At 38.1% G+C, this 20712-nt stretch overlaps 1 protein-coding gene and 1 long non-coding RNA gene across 7 annotated transcripts in view; one reads left to right on the top strand and one right to left on the bottom strand.

The window, feature by feature from the left end:
* The window catches only part of FTO (FTO alpha-ketoglutarate dependent dioxygenase), a 326168-nt gene that overhangs the window by 69961 nt on the left and 235495 nt on the right, over positions 1–20712 (top strand). For all 5 annotated transcript variants that reach the window (XM_084645025.1, XM_084645027.1, XM_084645024.1 and 2 more), the window contains exons 3-4: positions 6229–6883; positions 17560–17703. In XM_084645025.1, coding sequence (XP_084501151.1) covers positions 6229–6883; positions 17560–17703 — 799 coding nt within the window. The remainder of the gene's footprint in view (positions 1–6228; positions 6884–17559; positions 17704–20712) is intronic.
* Positions 1–20712, bottom strand: part of LOC311529224 — a 45000-nt gene that overhangs the window by 5081 nt on the left and 19207 nt on the right. The gene's annotated exons all lie outside the window — the stretch shown is intronic.

The following is a 20712-nucleotide window of genomic DNA, read 5'->3' as shown; positions in this document are numbered from 1 at the left end:
TCACTGTATTCTTCAGGCAGCTCACGGGGCTCAGCATTCATGTGGCCTAGCTCAGAGTCTCCTTCCCCACATGTGCCAGGAAAGCGGAGAAATGGTCATCTTCTCAGCCCTTTGGGTCTTGGCTGCTGCTCTGTTCTCCAAGCAGCTGAGCTCAACTCAGCTTACTTCATCTCACCAGTCTGTACTTTTGGTCCTCCAGGTTTCTGGCTAGAAGCTGGATTTTAGCTCCAATACCTCAACTCCCTGTTGCCTGCTTCATTGAATGGTGCAAAGACCATGTTTTGTAATCCAACTAATTTATCTTTGTGGGAAAAGCTGGGGAGCAAGAAGCACTTGCAGGCAGGTCCCAGCAGGACAGGTAGATTGAAAACAAAATGTTGGATGACTGGGTGCAACAAACTGGAAAATTCCATACTTGGAGTCTTTGATAAAGACAGATTGTGCAACCTCAGAATCAGTGTCTCTGGAGCTCTGATTGAGATCAATGTGGCAGACGACATCTTTTAAAGGTGTTGTGCCAGGCTCTCTGCAATCTCAGGAAGACAGTGCTTCTCCATTTTACTCTCAGATCATATTTTAAAGGGTTTTGTTTGATTTTTTAATCAAAGATGGGTTTCCTAGAGCATAGTTCTGCAGCTGCAGGATAGTGGAATACCTGGGGCCCTGTTCATAGATTCTGGCCAACATTTTCAAACTTTAGTATCTAAAGTTAGACACTTAAGTGGCTTCATTGTCAGCGTTGCTGACCTGCAATTCCCACTGAAATCAGATTTTAAAAAATGCTTCCTTGGGAATTTTTGTGGATAATCTTGTGAAACCTTTAGCATACAATATATTTAATTAATTTTAACAATTACCACCCAATAGTGCCATAGTTTATTAATCAGTTAGATAGTATCTAATGCAACCCCATTGTTACTGCTAAAATAGTATTATTTGGATGCTTTCTATTTCAACTCTTTAATAACACACGATTTTCAAAACCTAAGTGTAATAGCAAGTTACAAAACCAAGTTTAACCATTTAAACTTGGAGAGACAGAAGATGGAAATATAGTTAGGTAGAGAACAGATTCTGAGTTATACCTTTGATGGTTAGGTGATGGAAAAGTGGTTGTGATTGTTGTTGGTTCAGGCAGGAGATGGAGGCTTTTTTCTTGGCTGAGCAAGAACTCAGGCTAAAAAGAGGATGTAGTATCTTCTGAACCAAAGTTTCTAATAGTAAGCTAGACCCAATTGATTGATGGACTCTTCCCTTTCTTAGTGGCAGGGACCAGTGTTAAGCGAACTGGCAGCCTCTGTCCAAGGGTAAATAGGATTAAATTATCAGAAGGAGAAACATCAAGGCCTGGAGGTAGGAAGTCTGTAACTAATCCAATTAAGACCATTATTTGGAGCAGAATATAAAGTAAATGCAAAGGGAAAGAGGGACACTGAACACACACGGTGTAAAGATGAACAACCACCAGCCCTTAAGTCATTCCTTAGTATTTAAAACTTTCAGTTTGTACATGCAAAAAATGCAGGATGTTGATCAAAGTCTCTACCAGATTTTCCCACTAGATGTGTTCACTCAAAAAGCCCTAGTTTGTAAACTGAATAACTTTGGAACAGGTCAGGATCATCAACAAAAATCCTGTTCACAAAACAAAAATCCCATGTTGCTTAAGTGCTTTCATTGTGATTGTTTTTAGACTTTTACCCAGAGTTCCAGGATAACAGTTCATTCTACAGGCCTTAAATACTTTACAGTCACTTCTCTTTAGGTAGGCAAGAGGCATCTCAGATCTATAATCTGTTTGCAGGGAAGTAGAATGGGAATCCCAGAGTGTTTCAAATAATACATTAAAATATTTGCACAAAATAAAAAACGTTGCTGTTGATGAATTTTACGGTATTATTTCCTCACTTTATTTATATGGGTGTCATAACCTTAGTTTCTGAGAGGAATATTTTTTAATGTTGTTTAACCCAGCCGTACTAGTACTGTATTTTTTGTGCATTCCCTGTTGCAACTAGCAGCCTTCCAGGTTAGGGTTCAGCAATGGTCTCAACTGCTGACACGTTTCACAGAGGGACTGCAAGGACTGGGCTTTTGTTTTGTTTTTTTTAGGAGAGTAAATATAAAGATAATGGTCTGACCCTTGCTCTATAACGGGGGTTCACAAACTTTTTTCACAGTGTGGCTCAAATCCTTAGATATGGCTTGTGTTATGGTCCAGCTCCTATCCTATTTTCAATCATTTAACATCCAGTAACGACTGCAGCAATGTCAAGGTCCAGTTTTTTTCTCCCAGGGATTTGGAAAGGGATGAGCTGATATGGAGGGGATATTATTTTATTTTATCATGTCAGCTGTGCATATTTGTATATTTTTTTCTTGGAGTAGGACAAGCAGCCTATTACATGTTGTGAAAATTAAATTATACAAGGCTGCTTATAGCTTTGGATGGATATCTCTTCATATTTTATAAATCTAAATAAAATAGTGTTCCTTTAAGAAGCAACCATGTACTCTCTCTTGTTTGAGGCTCTAAGTGTTATGTAAGGGTGTATTTAAAATGTGATTAGATTATTAATAAAGAATGACATGCTGATTTGTGCCTCCTAGATTGATAAAGGGGAAAGGAAAGGAAAGGAAAAAACCAAGACGGAGGTACAGCCCTATTCTACAAATGGTCAGCCCAATTATTCGTGTATTGGATTGATAACCTTAAAGATTTAATTTAACTGCACTGTGTTCCTTTCTTGTGGTGAAAATTGAAATTAATTGGCAGAGTCCCCCTCTCCCAGGATAGAATCCACCATATGGCCTGCATTCTTTGTTCCTAGATATATGGCTTTACCTTTGGCAGTATTGAAATGCATATTGTCAGCCTGTGCTCAGTTTACCAGGCGCTCCAGATCACTCAATATCAATGACCTGTCTCCTTTATTTACCATTCCCCCAATTTTTGTGTCCTCTGCAAACTTTATCAGAAATAATTTTGTTTTTCATGTCATTGATAAAAATGTTAGATTGGTTCTTGGCCTACACTATCTTTGTAAAATCCCACTAAAAACACAGCTGCTTGATAATGATTCCACTTTTAAAATTACAAGTTAAAATTAAAAGTTAGCCAATTGTTAATCTGTTTAATGTGTGCCATGTCAAAGTTGTATTGTTCTAATTTGTTAATATGTCATGTGGTACCAAGTCAGATGCCTTTCAGAAGTCTAAATATATTACATCAACATTATTACTTCCATCATCCAAATGTGTAATGTCAACAAAAATATGTATTACATTAGTTTTGCAAGATCTATTTTCCATAAACCCATGTTGATTGGCATTAATTACATACCCTCCTTTAATTGTTTCTTAATTGAGTCCTGTATCAGCTATTCCATTATAATGCCCTGAAATGACGTCAGGCTGGCAAGCCTATAATTTCTCGGGTCATCCCATTTACACTTGTTAAATATTGGCACAACATTAGTTTTCTTCCAGTTCTCTGGAGCTTCCCCAGTATTCCAAGATTTATAGAATGTCAATATTACTGGTTCAGTTGCTCCTAAGCCAACTCCTTTAAAACTCTTGGAGGAAAGTAAACTAGACTTGATGATTTTAAAAAGTCTGTCTTTAGTGGCTGCTGTTTTAACATCTTTCTGAGATACTAGTGGAATATAAAGTATTTCATCATCAAGATATAAATGTATCAGATGGCTTTTTACCAAATACAGAACAAAAATATTTATTAGATACTTCTGCTTTTTTTGCATTGACAATTCTACCATTTCTGTCTAGCAATGGATCAGTATCATGGTTAGGATTTCTTTTGTTCCTCGTATATTTAAAAAAAACTCCTTATTGACCTTAATTCTGGTGGCCCTTGATTTGTCCTTGTGCCTTTTTTGCTTCTTGAATCAATTTTCTACCATTTCAAGCGTCTGATTTATGTTCATTGCTATCAGCTTCCCCTTTTTTTCATTTGTTCGTGATGAAAAATACACTTTATTTTTTTTTGTATAGTTGTGTTCACCTCTCCCCTAAGCCTGGTTGGTTTTTTAACCAGTGTAGCTTTCTCTGTTGTGCATTTTTAGGTATCAAATAAAATTATCATGGAGAAGCAGTGTTGCCTAGTGGATAGCTCATTAGCCTGGGATTCAGGAGACCTGTGTTCTATTCCCAGCTTGGCCACTGGCCTGCTGGGTAACTTTGGGCAAGACGCTTCACCTCTGTGCCTCAGTTTCCCTCTCTGTACTATAGGGGTAATGATACTGAATTCCTTTGTAAAGTGAGTTGAGATCTACTGATAAAAAGCAAAGGATTATTACTACTCAATTTTTTCTAATCAAATTCTTTCTTCCAGCTAATTTGGCTCAATTGTTTTCAGCTTTCTGAAATTGGCCCTTTTTAAAGCATCAGTTATACATGTGTATATTTCTGGTTTGGACTTTATTCTGTGTGGGTTGGTGTCCAAGTAATGTACTCCAAACAGTTGGCTGTTGCCAATGTATATCTAATACATTCTACCTAGGCATTTATATATGTTCACCACGGTGGTATCTAAGTACTAATTTACATGTTAAGAGATTTTGGACTAATACATTTAGAAAATGCCAAAACTGAAAAAGAAATAAAAACGCATTGAAAATGTACATAGTACAGATTACAGTACATGTTGTGCTACACACCCTCTAACTGCACTAAATTGGTTTATGACCGATCCAAATCTATTGGCAGTGCTGTTAGATAATGGTAGACTGTGCACCTATGTGTTGGGAGGAATGCAATTCAAATGATCCATCTGATGCCGTATGTAACACCAGCTGCCCTAGCTGTTTCACTACTGCAGGAGTGGCCAGCCTGAGCCTGAGAAGGAGCCAGAATTTACCAATGATCATTGCCAAAGAGCCACAATAATATGTCAGCAGCCCCCCATCTGCTAACCCCCTCCATCTCCCAGCGCCTCCCGCCCACCAGCAGCCTCGCCAAGCAGCGCCTTCCCTTCCCTTCTCACGCCTCCCACCCGCCGCAGTCAGCTGTTTTGTGGTGCGCAGGAGGCTCTGGTGTGGAGAAGTGAGGGCATGGCAGGCTCGGGGGAAGGAGTGGAGTGGTGGCAGGACCCTGGGGCAGAGCGGGGGGTTGAGCATTGAGTACACCACAGCACATTGGAAAGTTGACGCCTGTAACTCCAGCCTCAGAGTCAGCACCCACACAAGGAGCCACATATTAACCTCTGAAGAGCCGCATACGACTCTGGAGCCACAGGTTGGCCACTACTGCATGATGAGCAGATCTTAACCACAGAGCCTGACACACAAAAATGTGGTAGGGAGGGGAAAACCTCTGCATTTGTGCTTATTAACCTCCCTAAAACAAACAATGGTGGTCAAAATAATAAATGGCACAAACATGCACTAACTGAACAGGAAAATGGGGCCAAATTGACTCCTTTCACAAGCTCCTATCACCATAATAAAAATTTTGCAAGAATTATACAGGAGAGTAATGCTGCAAAGCTTTGCCCACATCACCATTAAGGAATTGCACAACACAGCTGTAGTCACCCTTTTTCCTCCCTGCCCCTGTCTTTCCAGAGTTGGTTTCTTCTTCCTACTAAGCTGGAGTGTAAGAGTCCTGAGGTCAATATTGGAACTGATCCAATTTGCCAGTGTTCTATCTACAATGTGGCTTCCTTACCAAATGTAGCAAGTAGTCATAACTAAAGGAGATGGCTCGTGAGCCCAAGCCTTGAGTTTGGAATACCTAGAGCCATAGCTTTAAATCTTAGCAGGGTCAGCTCAGTGCCCTCATACTTCTGAGGTAGATTAAGGTGTTCAGTGCAGTGTTTTGTGTGTATATGGTGTGCTGGGTGCAGGGGGGTAGTGGTGGATTTTGGATGAAATCTTTAGAACTGAAGACTGCTCTGTGGCCCTTTACTTAAAATGAGGGGTTTGACCTTGTGGTCTTTGTCCAAAATTTTCCCTCCCTCTACTGATGTGCTTGTGCAGCATCCCACTTGACTGCTGTATTTCAGATATACATACAGCATCTGTTTTGTAAGGTACCTTGTAATGTTAAAGTACTAAACAAATATAAAGTACTGTGTCTTCCTTACTGCATCACATTCTAGATTTACTTTTTAGAGAATATGAGCATAGCCTTAAAATACATACCTGAATATTTAAAATATGTTCTGGTTCTTACAAAAATAACAAATTGGTTATTTGTTTTGTTTTTTAGTGGAAGACCAGATATTCCAAACTCTTCCTCAGGAAAGCTGATAAGATACCCCAAGAACTTCATCACATAGTGCAAGAAGCCTTTTTGACCTTGCAAAAACATGATTGTTTCTTCCAAGATCTTGTAAGGATCAAAGGAAAAGATTTTCTTACACCAGTATCTCGTATATTAATTGGAAACCCAGGATGCACTTACAAATACTTGAACACAAGACTGTTTACTGTTCCATGGCCTATGGAGGATTATGAAATAAAATATTGTCATCCTGAACTATTTGCAGCTTGTAAAGCATTAATCAAACTTAATGACTACTTGAATGTAGAAGCCGTCCAGGCTTTGCAAGAACAAAATTTATCTGAGACCAGAGAAACTGAAAATACTGCTGTCACAGATAGAGAACAGGATATTTCTACTTTTATTAAGGGGTCCCTCTTAGAAGTTCAAAGCAGTCTTTATACACCAAGGAATGACTGCACCAGTCTTAAGTACAGAACATCTTATAACTTGACTTTATTGAATTATATGGATCCTCTACAAATGCCGTACTTGAAACAAGAGCCTTATTTTGGCATGGGGAATATGGCAGTGAGCTGGCACCACGATGAAAATCTCATTGAAAGGTCAACAGTAGCTGTGTACAATTACAGCTGTGAAGGTGAGTAGTGGGGAGGTAGCACAATATGATTTGGCAATTGGTCTAAATGCTTTAATGCCTGAAGCTTTTTTATGTTTTACTGTGTGAGCATACGTACATACTGTGACAAAGCTCTGTCCTTGCCTCCGTGGGTCCCACGTTTCCTGGCGGATTTCGCTAGCTTCAGAGGCTCACTGTGACCCTCCACGTAACCCTTCTCTCTCTAGGGAGAAGGGTCACAGTCTACTGAGCCATTTTCATCATAAGCCAGCAAGGGAGGTGAGGAGAAGTTATCCTTCCTTGAACAGTCTCTGTTGCTTCCCAGTCTCAGTGATTAATCAGAGGGCAAAGGTGTGTGTGTGTGGGGGGGGGGGGGGGGAAGAGCCCAGGCCCACCCTCTACTCCAGGCTCCAGCCCAGGGACCCTAATAGTATCAGCTATGGTAGCTGACCTTTTAGAAACATGACATGTACAATTCCCTGGGCTACTTCCCCCACAGCAGCCCTCACTTCCTCAAGCTCCACTTCACCCTTACCTGAGGGCCTCCTTCCTTGTGCCTGATATGGTGTGTACTGCTCAGTCTCTCCAACAGCACAGCTTCCTTACACAGCTCCTGACATGCTCCCCCACCTGACTAACTGGGAGGCTTTTAACTAGTTTCATCCAACCCCTGATTGGCTTCAGGTGTCCCAATCAACATAGCCTTCTCCCTGCCTTCTGGAAAGTTCTTAATTGGCCCCAGGTGTCTTAATTGACCTGGAGCAGCTTCCATTTCACTTAACCTGGTACCAGGGATTTGTTTAGTCTGGAGCTAATATATCTATCTCCCACTACTTTTCTATAGCCATCTGGCCTTGCCCCGTCACAATACATACCTGCAAACCTGCCTGCTTGTCCAGATTTGCCACTTGTTTCTGAATATATGATAGTAAATAACATTATCTTTTCATGTGTAAGCACTACTGTTACTTCTACCTTTCTTTACTGAAGCAAAATACACCTATGTTTACTGCAGCTGGCCCTATGCACAGTATTAGTAAGTGGATTGAAAAGTTGCTATAATTAACTTGCTGATAAAGAGCCAAGAAAACAAAATCTGTCAAATCTCTATCCCAGGTTCCCACAGGTGCATATTTCTAGTCTGTAAAATGTTTTATTATAGTTGACACCACTGTCTTTAGTGGAGTGATTTGTCAAATATGGACTTGTTCTGCTTCATGCTGATTTTACTACTATCCTTTCTTTGCAAAGAACATGCTGGCTTGGCTTTATATAAAGGTATTCTTATGTTTACAGAGAACTATATAAATTCTTGCCCAGGCCTGCTGTCGTGTTACATTGTCTTGGAACTCAACAGCCCTGTTGTAGTTAAGAGGAGGGGTTTCTGATAGGATTTCCTTTGTAAATACTTGTTTTATGTCACTTCATACAGGCTCTTCTATTAAAAATCTATTCAAACATAATATGAATTATGTGAAATGTATAGTTCTAGAGCAATGAAAATAAAATTATCAGTTTTTCATGGTTTAAAATACCTTTTGCCTCTTTGTCCTCTGTTGAAAACTCTGTGTATGTGTGTATTTAAAGTACATAATTCTGTCTAAGGCTGAGTAACTTTCAGCATCTAATCTGAGGGCTACTTTTTTAAAAAATGGCTTCCAGTCTGCAGGCACAAATGATAGAATACATCTAAACGACATGATTTTTAGATGCTGATGATCCACTACAAGTTCATAATTAGAAACTGAAACTATGGGCTTTGCTGTACCCTTTGAAATGTAAGAAGACTCACATTGACTTAGTGGTCTTTGGATCAGGACCATAGTGCATAGGCAGCTGCTGGTATTTTTACGTGTATTTTCTCACTTCATATTAAATCCTAAACTATAGCTCATCTTATTATATAACATTTACATTGTAATGGGGTTGTTTTTCCCTCTCACACTGTACACCCTGTAATGAAAATACCTCATTTGCCCAAGTTTATAAGGAACTTTTTTCTGGATTACCTAACAAAGCTGATTTATTTATGAAAGTGTGTTTCTAAATGTCACCCCAGTTGTATATATGATATGGATGGTATACATATACCAAATAGCAGGTGGCCAAACTGCAGCTCACGAGCCACATACAGCTCTTTTACAGTTTGTGTGGCTCGTGGAGCCCCCCATAATTTCCCCCATTCTTCACCTATCAGATTGGGGATGGGGGGAGATCAGGGCTTCTGCCCTGTGGCGGGGTGTGGGCTAGGGACTTCTGTCCAGTGCGGTAGAGAGGGGCTCGCAGCTTCAGGCCGGCGGGGCATGCCTGCTGGGGCTCAAGGCTTCAGCTGAAGCCCCGAGCCCCAGCAGATGTGCCCTGGCTCTCGAACTTCTGAAGATTAGCATATGCGGCTCAGAGGGTCAGTAAGTTTGGCCACCCCTGCCATATACTTATATGTCCAGTAAGTTAACACTACCTATTGAGATGATAGTGGGTGGTTAAAAACACGCCCATTTAAATAAGAGAACCATAAGCATGAGGCAAAGTGGAAGTGTTCATGCACTCTCATAACACATGAAACACTCTCTACATTAATGTAAGCCTACTTGTGGAAGTGGATGAGAAAACTGGGCCCTTTACATTCAGCCATATTTGAGTTAACCATATAGAAAAGGGTCTTGCATTTCTTCATAATTAAAAGCTGCCTCTGGATTGTTATTTTACCCAATGGTGCCTACACAGAGTGCAGCACATAGGATAAGTAAGATCATCCCATGTTTTAAAACCACCATAAAGGCCAAACCAAGGTATGGGTTAGAATACGAAAGAGTTCTTCGGTTGAAAACAGACCCTTTATTTTTTTTATCTGTTTTTAGTGTAATATAGAATGTTAGCACACATTAACCAACCATTGTATGAGACTATTATTACTTTTTTAAAAAATGTGAGCTACATAAAAGAAAGGTTCTGCTTAGAATTAAAAATCATTAAAGAATTTAAAAGTAGAGGCAAAAACTTCCAAATATGAGCCATTTTCACAACCATAACAACCATTTTATCATTTTATTTTTTTAAAAATGGGAAGATTACTTCAGATTTGAAGTTTGTTCATTTTCTTCTCCAGTGCATCTCAAAGCCTGACTTTGACACATGTGTTAATAATGGTCTCTTGGCAGGACCTGGAAATCTAAGGAGTATCACTTAACTGGAGACAGTATGCAGAAGGACAAGAAAAGATCTATTTATTTATTATATAGAAGTAAATGTTACTAAACTGGGACCTGATTCTGCAAGGTGCTGAGCACCTCCTGATAGGTGCCAAACACCACTATCTTCCAGTGACTTCAGTGGGAGTTGAGGACACCTAGCAGCTGCCAGGAGGCACTTAATACCTTGCAGAAAATGACCTTTAGTGCACTGGTATGTGATAGCATTACACTGTTACAAAAGTTTCTCCCTGTCCAGATTTACTAAGTACGGTTTGTCAGTAGTCTTATTGTATTTCCCTGCAGTAAAGCTACATAGTATGCAGGAATAGCCCAAGCATTTAATTTCACAAATCCAAGGAAATGGGTAAACTTTTAAAAACAGTTACTACTCCTTAAAAGGTTAATTAAGCAGCAAATAACGTTGTCAATTAATGTTGAATATATACACTTTTTTCTCCTCCTCCATCCAAGAAGCTCTCATTGTCTGAAAAATATCAGACAACTTAAAAGAACTGTTTCTGTAATTTTCCTAGTTATAGTTTTTAACTGCTGGCAGTTCTGAGCCGTGAAAATTTTTGATAAGTCTATCAATATTAATAAGACAATACTTTGCAATTCTATAGCACTTTCAATTTGTAGATTTCAGCAATTTGCTGTAGTTGGCAAGTATTACCATCTCTATCGTACAGATGAAGTAACTGAAGTACTGAGAGGTGATGAGGGTCACACAGTAAGTCAGTGGAAGGTTCTTGAATAGACCACATTCTTGAATAGACCACATACTCCTGACTGTATTCCCATTCTCAATCTCCTAAACAGAAGCTGCCCCGTTATATGTCAGTATTCCTTATTGGTATTTAAAACCGATCCCCATTTTACTAATTACAAGCCTGATTGTCCCTGCTAGTGTTTGGTGTGTTTTTACTAAATGAGTGAAAGCTACATCTAACTGAGTAGAGCTGTTTGGAAATTTTCTGATGGAACAGTTTTCCACCAGAAAATGCTGATTCAACAGAATTGAAACATTCCACAGGAATTTACTGAATTTGTTGACATTCTAACTGAAACTAGGAAGGTTTCTGTTGCTACCCCATGATCTCAGCTCCTGAGCAGCCTATTTGGCAGGCTGCTGCCAAGCCAGGGCTCCCAGGCTCCTGGCTGCTCGTTGCGGGCTGCCCTGAGAGGCGGGGAGTCAGCTGCCCAGCTCCCTGGGCTGCCTGACTCACCTGACTTTTTATTTTAAATTAAATTTAAATTTGTGTGTAATGCTTTAAAGGTATATAATACAATTGTATTTATTTTATTTTATATTTTAATATATTAAATTTAATTTTTAAATTTCATTTTTAAAATTATTAAAACATAAAATAAAATAAATACATCTGCTACTCTAATTAAAATGTTCCACTGTACTATCTTATTTTCTTGTTCAAAGTTTCTCTTGTTTGATGTTATAATGAAATAGTTTGATGCTTTGATCGGTATTAATGAGAGTAGCAGCTGCTTTTAATATCCTAGAAAAATGATTCCAGGCTAACACAACGGTATTAAAAATAGCTGCTACTCCAATTATTTTATTTTCTTGTTCAACAGTTTCATAACAACAACAAAATGTTTTACTCTGTTAATTGGAGTAGCAATTGTTAACAAATTGAAGAATAAAATAATTTAATATAAAACTAAATTTAGATTAAAATATAAATTACATTAAAATAATATAAAAATAAAAAACTGCCAAAATCAAAACACAATTTTCAATTTTTCACAATATTCTTTTCTGGAATTTCTATTTAGCAGGAAATTTATAAATTGGAATGGATTATTTTAGAATTTTCATCATTTCCCGTGAAAAGGAATTCTGTGTTTCAACCAACTCTATACCAGGAGTATAGAGTTTAATCTACGAAAGAGATGCTATTCTGAGCTCCCATCACACAGGAGCATTAATATAATGAACAAGACTTACTCAATTTCCTTTGGCCCTGTAGAAGAAGTTGGTGTGGCTATCCAAAATAGAGGCACAATAAGGGCCATATATCCGTAATTTATTATGGACCTGCCTGAAATAATTGTAGTTAAACGAACAACCCAAGAAAAGAGTATGCTTTGCAAGGAGGTTTTTCCTTTTGGCGCACATTGGTCCTCTAGGCCAAGGAGTCTAACCCTTTTCTCATGGAAAATCATGCAGTGACCCTGATTCACTGTCTTTCACTTACGTGGGATTTTCAGAACCTGGTTTAGAGGTTGAAGAAACAGTTTTCCTCTCTATGCTTTACTGTATTTTGTTTGGCTTGTTGCCCTATAAGCGCTGCTTGCTGTGTAAATCTCTTAGAGTAATAAAAAGGCTGGATCTGTTAGCTGACAGGTTAATGTTTAACAGTTTAACAAAACCAATGATTAACTGCAGTAAAGACTAATTTTGAAGGAACCATTATTTTTTACTTTCATAAAGTACAATTTGTTTTTTTCATGTTTTTAAAAGCAACATCCCTTTGCTAAATTTAATAGCTGCCCCATCATTTCTACAATAGTGGGGAAAGAAACTGAGATACGACATTGATCATTTCCTCAGTGGTTAATAATAATAATTAATAATTAACAATTTGAATGATCCTAAAGATTTATAATTGACATATAATCTCCTCTATTTGCTATTTAATGGACACAAGTCACTCAATAATTTATTTGTATAACATTAAAAGCAATCTTCAATGGTTTCTAACATGAGTAATATGTTCTAGATACTGATTGTGGAAGAAATGCTATATGTAAAAATATTTCCTCACTGCCTGGCACTGAATATGTAGCCAAAATGCTCATTTCTGTATGTGAATTGTATAATTACTCAATAATTGCTAGAAGTTGTTCATTACTCGTAGACGTTAACCACCTAGAGGTAATTTTCTGAGGTAGGTTTAGGGCAATTGTTGAGTACTTTCAACAAGTTAATCACTGTCCAGAACAATGATATACTTGTGAAAATTTAAGTTAATAGCAGCTCTTCATAATGTTAATATTAAATCTTTATTTGAATTAAAGATGTCAGTTTGTTTTTCTCACCACCATCACTGTTTATATCGATAAGATTTCTCTCCCGCATCAATTTAGAGAGGAAAGAATTTCCCCAAATTCTTTTTTTTTTTTTTTTTTGGTAGTGCTTTTGTTCCTGATATGTTCAGACACTAACTGTTGGGAGAAAATTGCAACTTCTGTTCAAGGGACAAATTGATAAGAATGCAGTTTCAGGAAATCCCTTTTTTGTATATATAAATCCCAGTTGGAATTGAAAATTTAAATGACACCCTTGTTAATACCAGTATATTGTTTTTAGAGAATCATTTTTTTAAAAGATGGTTAGAGCGCCTGTGATGGAAGTCACAGTCCAAGTTAGATCAGTTCAGCTATAAAGAATCTTGAACTATAAAGAGTTTTTGGCCAGGGTGCATACCACAGAAATATGTGTTCTGTGACTTCCAGATTGGATTACTGTAATATGCTGTATATGAGGCTATCTTTTACCACAAACACTGAAACTTCAGATAGTGAAGAATAAAACTACCCACCTGTTGAATGGTGCTTCTCATTCAGAGTTTTGCATGATTGTTACGGCTTCCAGGTGATTTCTGAGTCCAATTTAAGGTGTGCAATATGGTTTGATTCCTGAGTACCTTTGAGAGGGGGAGGGCTGCTGGTGGGGCATCTTTTTAAAAAAAAAAAAAAAAAAAAAAAGAGGTCCTCTACTCTGAGCGTCACCATTAGCATTGGTCCTGCAGGGGCTAGATTTGTTGACCTTTATTTCATATTGCAAACCGAATCTTTTCTCTTGGGCTTTTTGTGAGAAAGTGAACTGATTGGGTAATAGTGGGTGACAGTGGAGTCTCAGTTTGTGTGGAACAGGGAGGGATTTTATATTTTGGAAATTGATTCCACTTTGTATGTTTCACAAAACAATATACAAGTGCCCAATATACAAGTGCAGAGCTTAAAAATTGAAATAAATAATTCTCTCAAGCATAATCCTTTGCTCTACCTTGATATGAGAGCTGTTAGTTGGGGTCAACAGCAAAACCAGATATTACAGGTTTTTTTTTCTGCTTAAGCTGGCAGTGATGCTTCTTATTAAGAAATGGGACATGGCATTAGGGTTTGATTTAGGATTAGGTTTGGCATTCCAATTCAAGGTTAAAACAGGGAGCATTTGGGTTTGAAAGTGCTAAAATCTCTCAAACTGTTCTGTTTGGCCCAAAATGACAAAGAAACCTCTGAAAGTCAGCTGCCTTTGCAAGACTTTCTCCATGGTGGGCCAATAACTAAACTAGATCTAGAAAAACAAGCCCTTCATTGTTCTGGGTCCAGATATGACCCAAAATCCTAAGGGCAGTGTGATGTGATGTGTCTGGCCTTCTCTGTCTCCTGCTTGGGGTGTTGCCACCCTGACACACCCCACCTGGAAAAAAGTGTCAGAGGGACTATGAGTTCAGATCTCCAAGCACAGTCTAACATTCAGTCTGTGGTATTGACCAAAGCAATAAGACATGGTCCTTAAGAGTCTAGAAGTGCTGGGAAGGGGCAGTAGCCAATCAGGATCCACCAAGAGAGATAAGAAGGCTTGCCTGCTTCTTCTGTGGAGGAGTGCTGGGTGAAGCTGGACAGGAGCGGAGTTCCCTTGGGTTTAATCCAGAGCCCCAGGTCCTGATCAGGGCCTAGCCATCCTCTGTACCTTCACCTGAAGGAATGTGACAAACTGGGTATTTTGTTCTGAGGTTCAAAGATTCAGGTGGCCAATTTTTGAGTCATACTTTAACTGTTGAAGGACGAGGAAGGAGTTCCTTGCATGAACTGCCTTGCTCTGGGCAAGCTGTGACAGGCAGGTTCAAGATTCTGGGATTCAGAATACCTCTGAAATACCAGACTGGGACATCAAGCCTGGTGTTCTGGCCAAATTTTACTTCAGTTACTATATTCTCTCTATCACAACTTCCTCTTTAATTATGGCCGGGTAGGTACAGTGTGTCCAAACTGTTGTAGGAGTGTTGCTATAAGCTTGTTACATAGTTGCAGCATTTCATTTCGGATGTGAGCAAACTAATACCTGAGGGCCAGATTCTGCAGTCCTTTACTGAGCAGATCAATGGGAGTTTTGCTTTGTTTTTATTAAGTACTGCTAAATTTGGCAATTTCTGTGTAGTTTGTTCCAAGGTAAACAAATCTCTTTAAGGTCTGTTTGTATTAAAGGTGCTATGTATATGCAAGACCCATGTGATTACAATACCTATAGTTTAGTTGTAGAACTTGAAACATCCACATGTTTTAACTTAAACTGGAACCATAGTTGTCTAAACAAATATATGGCCTCATTGCTGCTTGAGGTGACAATAGGATTTTATTATAACTTCTCCCTACATATAAGTTTTGCCAGCTAACGTAGGGATAGGCCACAAATGATGAGAAGCCTTATTTTAAAATCACTTTGGCACAACTGACAGAAGCAAGTAGCAGCTTGCTTCCATTTGTTTCCAAAATAACATGGTAAGAGTCATAAGTTTCAACTGCTGCAGATAATTATTAGGTGCATTCATTGGGAACATAGGGAAAGAGCGTCTGTGAGCTACATCTGAACTCTGTACTTAAGCAATAAAAATTTTATCAAACTGCAAAAAACTAAGTCATTTTAACGAGCACATTCCAAAGGTGCGGGATTTATGAGGAGACCCCAGGAAACTTTGATTGAAATTGCTGTCTCTGATTGTAGTTCTATATTTTATTGGTGCCATATTGTGAACAGTGCTGCTGCCAAAGTGAATGGGAAAGCAGAATAACAGACAGAGTTAACCCACAAAGGTTACCTCTTTTTATAATATCCATGATGTATTGCATTAAAAATGCCTTGAAAGCCATCCTATTTGCAGTTTTCAGAAAGCATTTTTTCTTAAATTAAGTTACGATTTATCTGAACAGGGCAGAAAATATGAAAGCCCCTGAAAGACTTTAGTATTGATTTTTCTCAGAGTATTTGCTAGCTCTTGTTTTCTCATTTGTGTGCTCCTTGATGGAACAGCCTAGAGCTGTGCACTGATCCTGAGACAAAGTTTTAGCAGGATGAGAAGAACAATAGTGAGGGGCAGTATTGTGGGGCTGATCTTATAATAGGAGTTTTGCCTGAGTAAACAAGGACATCAGGTTTGGGTTCTGGGATATTTACTTTTTTTTCTTCCTGGTTCCAGAATTTAAACAAAATTTAAATCACCTGGAAAATTATTAGAATTTTATTAACTATTATGCCTTCCCCCAACTAAATAAACACTGTAGTAGCCATATGTGATGAATGACTTGAATATTCTGAAGGCATGAGGTCAATGCTACTCTGTAAGTGTGTGCAGAATAATGAAAGTTATAAATCTTTTTTCTAGTATTTATGTTCTAAAAATAATTAAGCTTAAAGTCTACAAAAATTATGACATTAATGTGTATGTGTTGTGGCAGTGAAATAGATCTATTCAACCAATCTGTAATTATTGATTCTTTAAAAATTAGGCAACATACAATTGTTGATTATTACTAGCCATCGATGGTAGTTGAGTACCAGTTGCTCATTAATAGCTGTGTCCTCCCCCTGACAAAATGCTCTATTACATCAGCCATTAAACTATTACACCATAGGTTCCACGTACCCTATTATAAATGTAGACTGTTCCTTTCACTTAATACTGCATTATACTCAGCCTCTGAAAATAGTTCTAGTTGAGAGATTGAGCTCCAAATATTTTTTCATTGCACTGGATTATTATTTTTCTCCTAGTTTATCACATTCATGTTGTTTAATGATAAAGCAACCACATGAAGATTAGATTGTACAGAATCTTCATTGGCTGTTGCCCTCTCTAACATGTTTGAGTAGTCTAATAAAGGATGGAAGATAGGATTCAAGGATTATCTCTTCAACTCTGCTGATTTTTTGTGTGGCTTTATAGAAGTCACTTGAACTTCACTGAACCTTAGTTTATGCTTTGGTAAAATTAGAACTAATGACATGTAAACAAATTTAATTGTTTTTAAAGTGCTTTGAAATCCTTGTCTCAAAGTTATCTTAGAATTTGTTTCTTCTTACATATGTGGTATCATCTTTCCAATCTAATATTGGTAAGTATACTACTATAGTTTTAATACTCTGCAATAAAAAACCTCCCAGACCTCCGATCCAAACATTGCAGAACTGTAGGGAATTTTAGATGTGGTGCCAGACTTTATTGTCCTGATTCTCCATTGTCCTGTGCCTCGTGTATACATTTTGGGTTTGTAGTGTTTTACACGCACTTTATACTCGCATTCCATTGACATCATTGACTGCATGTGGTGCAGTTCAATGGAGAATTAGGCTCAGTGGCTTATAACCATACCTAACGTATTTGGGTTTGCACTACTAAATTCTTCTTTATATTGTGTGGTTCTAATCCTCCCTCATTTCTTTGCCTTTTTCTTTATGTCTCTCTTCTTTTTCTTGTTTAGGTTCTGCATGTGACAAAGATAATGAACAGTATGTGGAAGGGAGAGACCCAGCTGACTGGCACGTAGGCCTGAAGGTAGCATGGGACATAAAGACACCTGGACTGGCAATACCCCTTCACCCAGGAGACTGCTATTTTATGCTGGGTAATTTTCAAAGGTTTAGGAATGCAAATGTTTCTATTGAAAATATAGGGCAGATCATCAACTGGAGTAAATTATCATAGCTCCATTGATGTCAGTGGATGTGGGTGACTTACAACAGCTGAGGATCTGGCCAGAATGTGTAATTACTTTGTGGTTTTTTTGGTCTTCGGAGACTGTTTTCTTCAATTTTTCTTGTTTTCTTTCTTGTTAGTGGTGCAGAGTGAAGTTTACCTGTAAGCCTTTCCCTGTCTCATGCTCAGATTGTAATTGAGGTTAGCTTCAGCACAATAGGAAAATTTCTTTAGCTTGTACTTTAAGGATAAACTACTTGTGTGAGAAGTTGAGGTGTTATTTCTTATTTTTAATGGAAGCTTCCTCTTCCTCCTTTCAAGACACAGTTTCCTGGGGAACAATAGCCATCTACTTCATTGTCTTATTACAAAATCTCCCCGAAAGTGCGGTTTTGGGTGAAGATGGACTATACGTGTATGTCATTTGTTTTTAAAATGTCCATATATATAGCTATAAAAACAAGCTGTGTATATTGCTGTTGTCATTTATATTTCTGACTCCTCGGCTCAGGATGAGATTTTCTTAGTACTTCTTTGCACTGTTTTCTGATGATGTGTTGGTCACCTGCTTTAAGTATGAGCCTTTCTCTCATTCTGTTACATTTTTGACCAGTGTGTATTCAAGAATACCCTCCTCCAATGTTGGAATTATGCTGTAGAATTGAGCTGTTCTATTCCAAAAAGGAGCCTGGATGCATCACTTGTTTGAGGGACAAAGAGAATTAAATCGGGCCCACTGGTTCTGGCAGCTGAAGTCCAACATTGCTGTTAATAGTACAAGGCAGCAAGTCAGGGAACATAAGTAGGTTCATTCTGGATTAGCATTTCCTACTAATTAAATCACCTTGTGAATAAACCGCAGCTACATCACACCATGAGCCATGTGACCTAAAACTCAGACAATCATTGTGAGACTGCAGTGATTGCCTGTATTGGCTGTTCAGAGATTGGTGAAACCAACACCCTTGTTGACACGCCCAGTTCATGCACTTCTGATATGTTGAGGCCCAAGGTACTTCCACAAAGCAGCTCTTCCTACCTGCTTACTTATTGGGGTAGTTTTCCTTTTCGCTTTTCCGCATTGTCTATCAGGTGAAACTGAACAACTTAGTTACCACAAGTGAATCTTTTTCAGAGTGCCTGCTAATATCTTGTACCTTGTTCTGCTCTTAGCTACACCTCTACAACCCTATTGAGGTCAACAGTGTGGCATATGTGTAACTAAAAGTAGAGTGTGGCCATATCAGACTTGAGCATCTCACAGAATAAGATACGGAGTTGTTTGAAATCCTTGAATAGTGTGATAAAGAAGATGTGTCTAACTTTTCTTCTTCCATTAGGATGTGGGCTAGCAGTCTTGAGAGAGAGAGATTTTTTTTTTAAAATCAAAGTGAAGGTTATGTGACAGTTAATAATTCCCTTTGTAAGAGTTTGTAATCCATCTTTGTGCAATAGCTATTCTAACATCAGATGGGGAGATTCATCTAATTCTTATTGACTGTAAAGTTTATGCCTAATCAGCCTTGTTGGCCAGCTGATTCAGAAGACAAATTGTGGAATGGATGTTCATCATCAGTGATTTTAGTACTGTTTATTTTAGTACTGTAAATCATAGCTGGCTGAACTTTCAAATGGTAAGGACATTCCTTATTCCCCTGATAGGAGTTAACTTTATATACTGTGGCTCAGGCACTGCTGGAAATGCTATATAAAGGACGGGTCAAAAAATGTATTTTATTTAACACCTAACAACATCCTGATCATGTTTAGGTGGAAACAGAGGACATATTAAACATTTTTCCAGTTATGGTGTATAAATCACTCTTTCGTATTAATACTTCATAGAAAACTACTGTTTGGGACTCTGTAGAGCAGGTGTTAGATATTCTCTTCTCGGTTTCTAAATCATTTACAATTACCTTTTAGCAGGATTAACAAAAACATCTATTTGAATTTAACAGCAGTAATAATATAGAAGGGTCCATCCTAGAAATGAAACTTTCTGACTAAATCATATCTATTTTATTAGTTGAAGTGAGTGACTTAATATAGCTGGTAATAACCTGTAATTAAGGGACCTATATTAGCATTGGGTTGTTCTGTATCTTCTTCATGTTGTTGGTTTGCAAGCACACTATTTTAAGAGTAGATACAAATGTGGGATGACACATAAGGTGTGATTCAATATATTGGGAGATTTAAAATATGGGAACATTATATAAGAGGTAGCATGATCGCAAATGACCAAATACTAGTTAATTTATCCTGTATTTCTGCATTTCACGCATTCTAGAATCTCATCTTCTCCTTCTCAGTTACCTGGGGTACTTCCTCTATCATGGCTGGAAAACAGTGGAAACAGTTAGAGAACATGCTGTTTGATCCATCTGGAATTTGTACCATCTGGACTTGTACCAGTGTCACTTTGGGAATCAGCTAGTAGATGCTGGTGGAGGGTGGGGGCAGCATGTTTAATGTTTACAATAGGGGGAATGACAGTCGGGACTTCCACGTACTCTTCCTGACTCTGTCTTTGACTCATGTGATGGTGGTAAGTCGCGTCACCTTTGTGTGCCTCAGTTTTTCCATTTGTAAAATAACATGTTTACTTTACATGAGAAAAGATGTCAGATTCAGCATGCTGTTAATCATTTAAAAGCCAGCATTTATCAATAGTTATTGCATAGTGGTATCTGAGATACTCTATTTCCTTTTCTTATGTGTGTACAGGAAGTAGCACATCTCTTCATCAATACCATTGTGTGAACATTTGATAAATACTGACATTTTTAATGATAACTTCTCAAAATACAAATTATTTTTATTATTAATAAAAGCCGACAGATGGCTAGGTCAACACTATAATTTATACAACCTCCATTAGCCTAGAAGTAGAACCTTAATTATAAGGTTTTTGTTGGACAGTTACATACTTTGG

The sequence above is a fragment of the Lepidochelys olivacea genome, assembly GCF_965140295.1.
Source record: "Lepidochelys olivacea isolate rLepOli2 genome assembly, chromosome: 12".
In the NCBI taxonomy this organism is placed as follows: domain Eukaryota; kingdom Metazoa; phylum Chordata; order Testudines; family Cheloniidae; genus Lepidochelys; species Lepidochelys olivacea.
The sequence above is the reverse complement of the archived record's forward strand: the minus strand, read 5'-3'. Positions and strand labels throughout refer to the sequence as shown.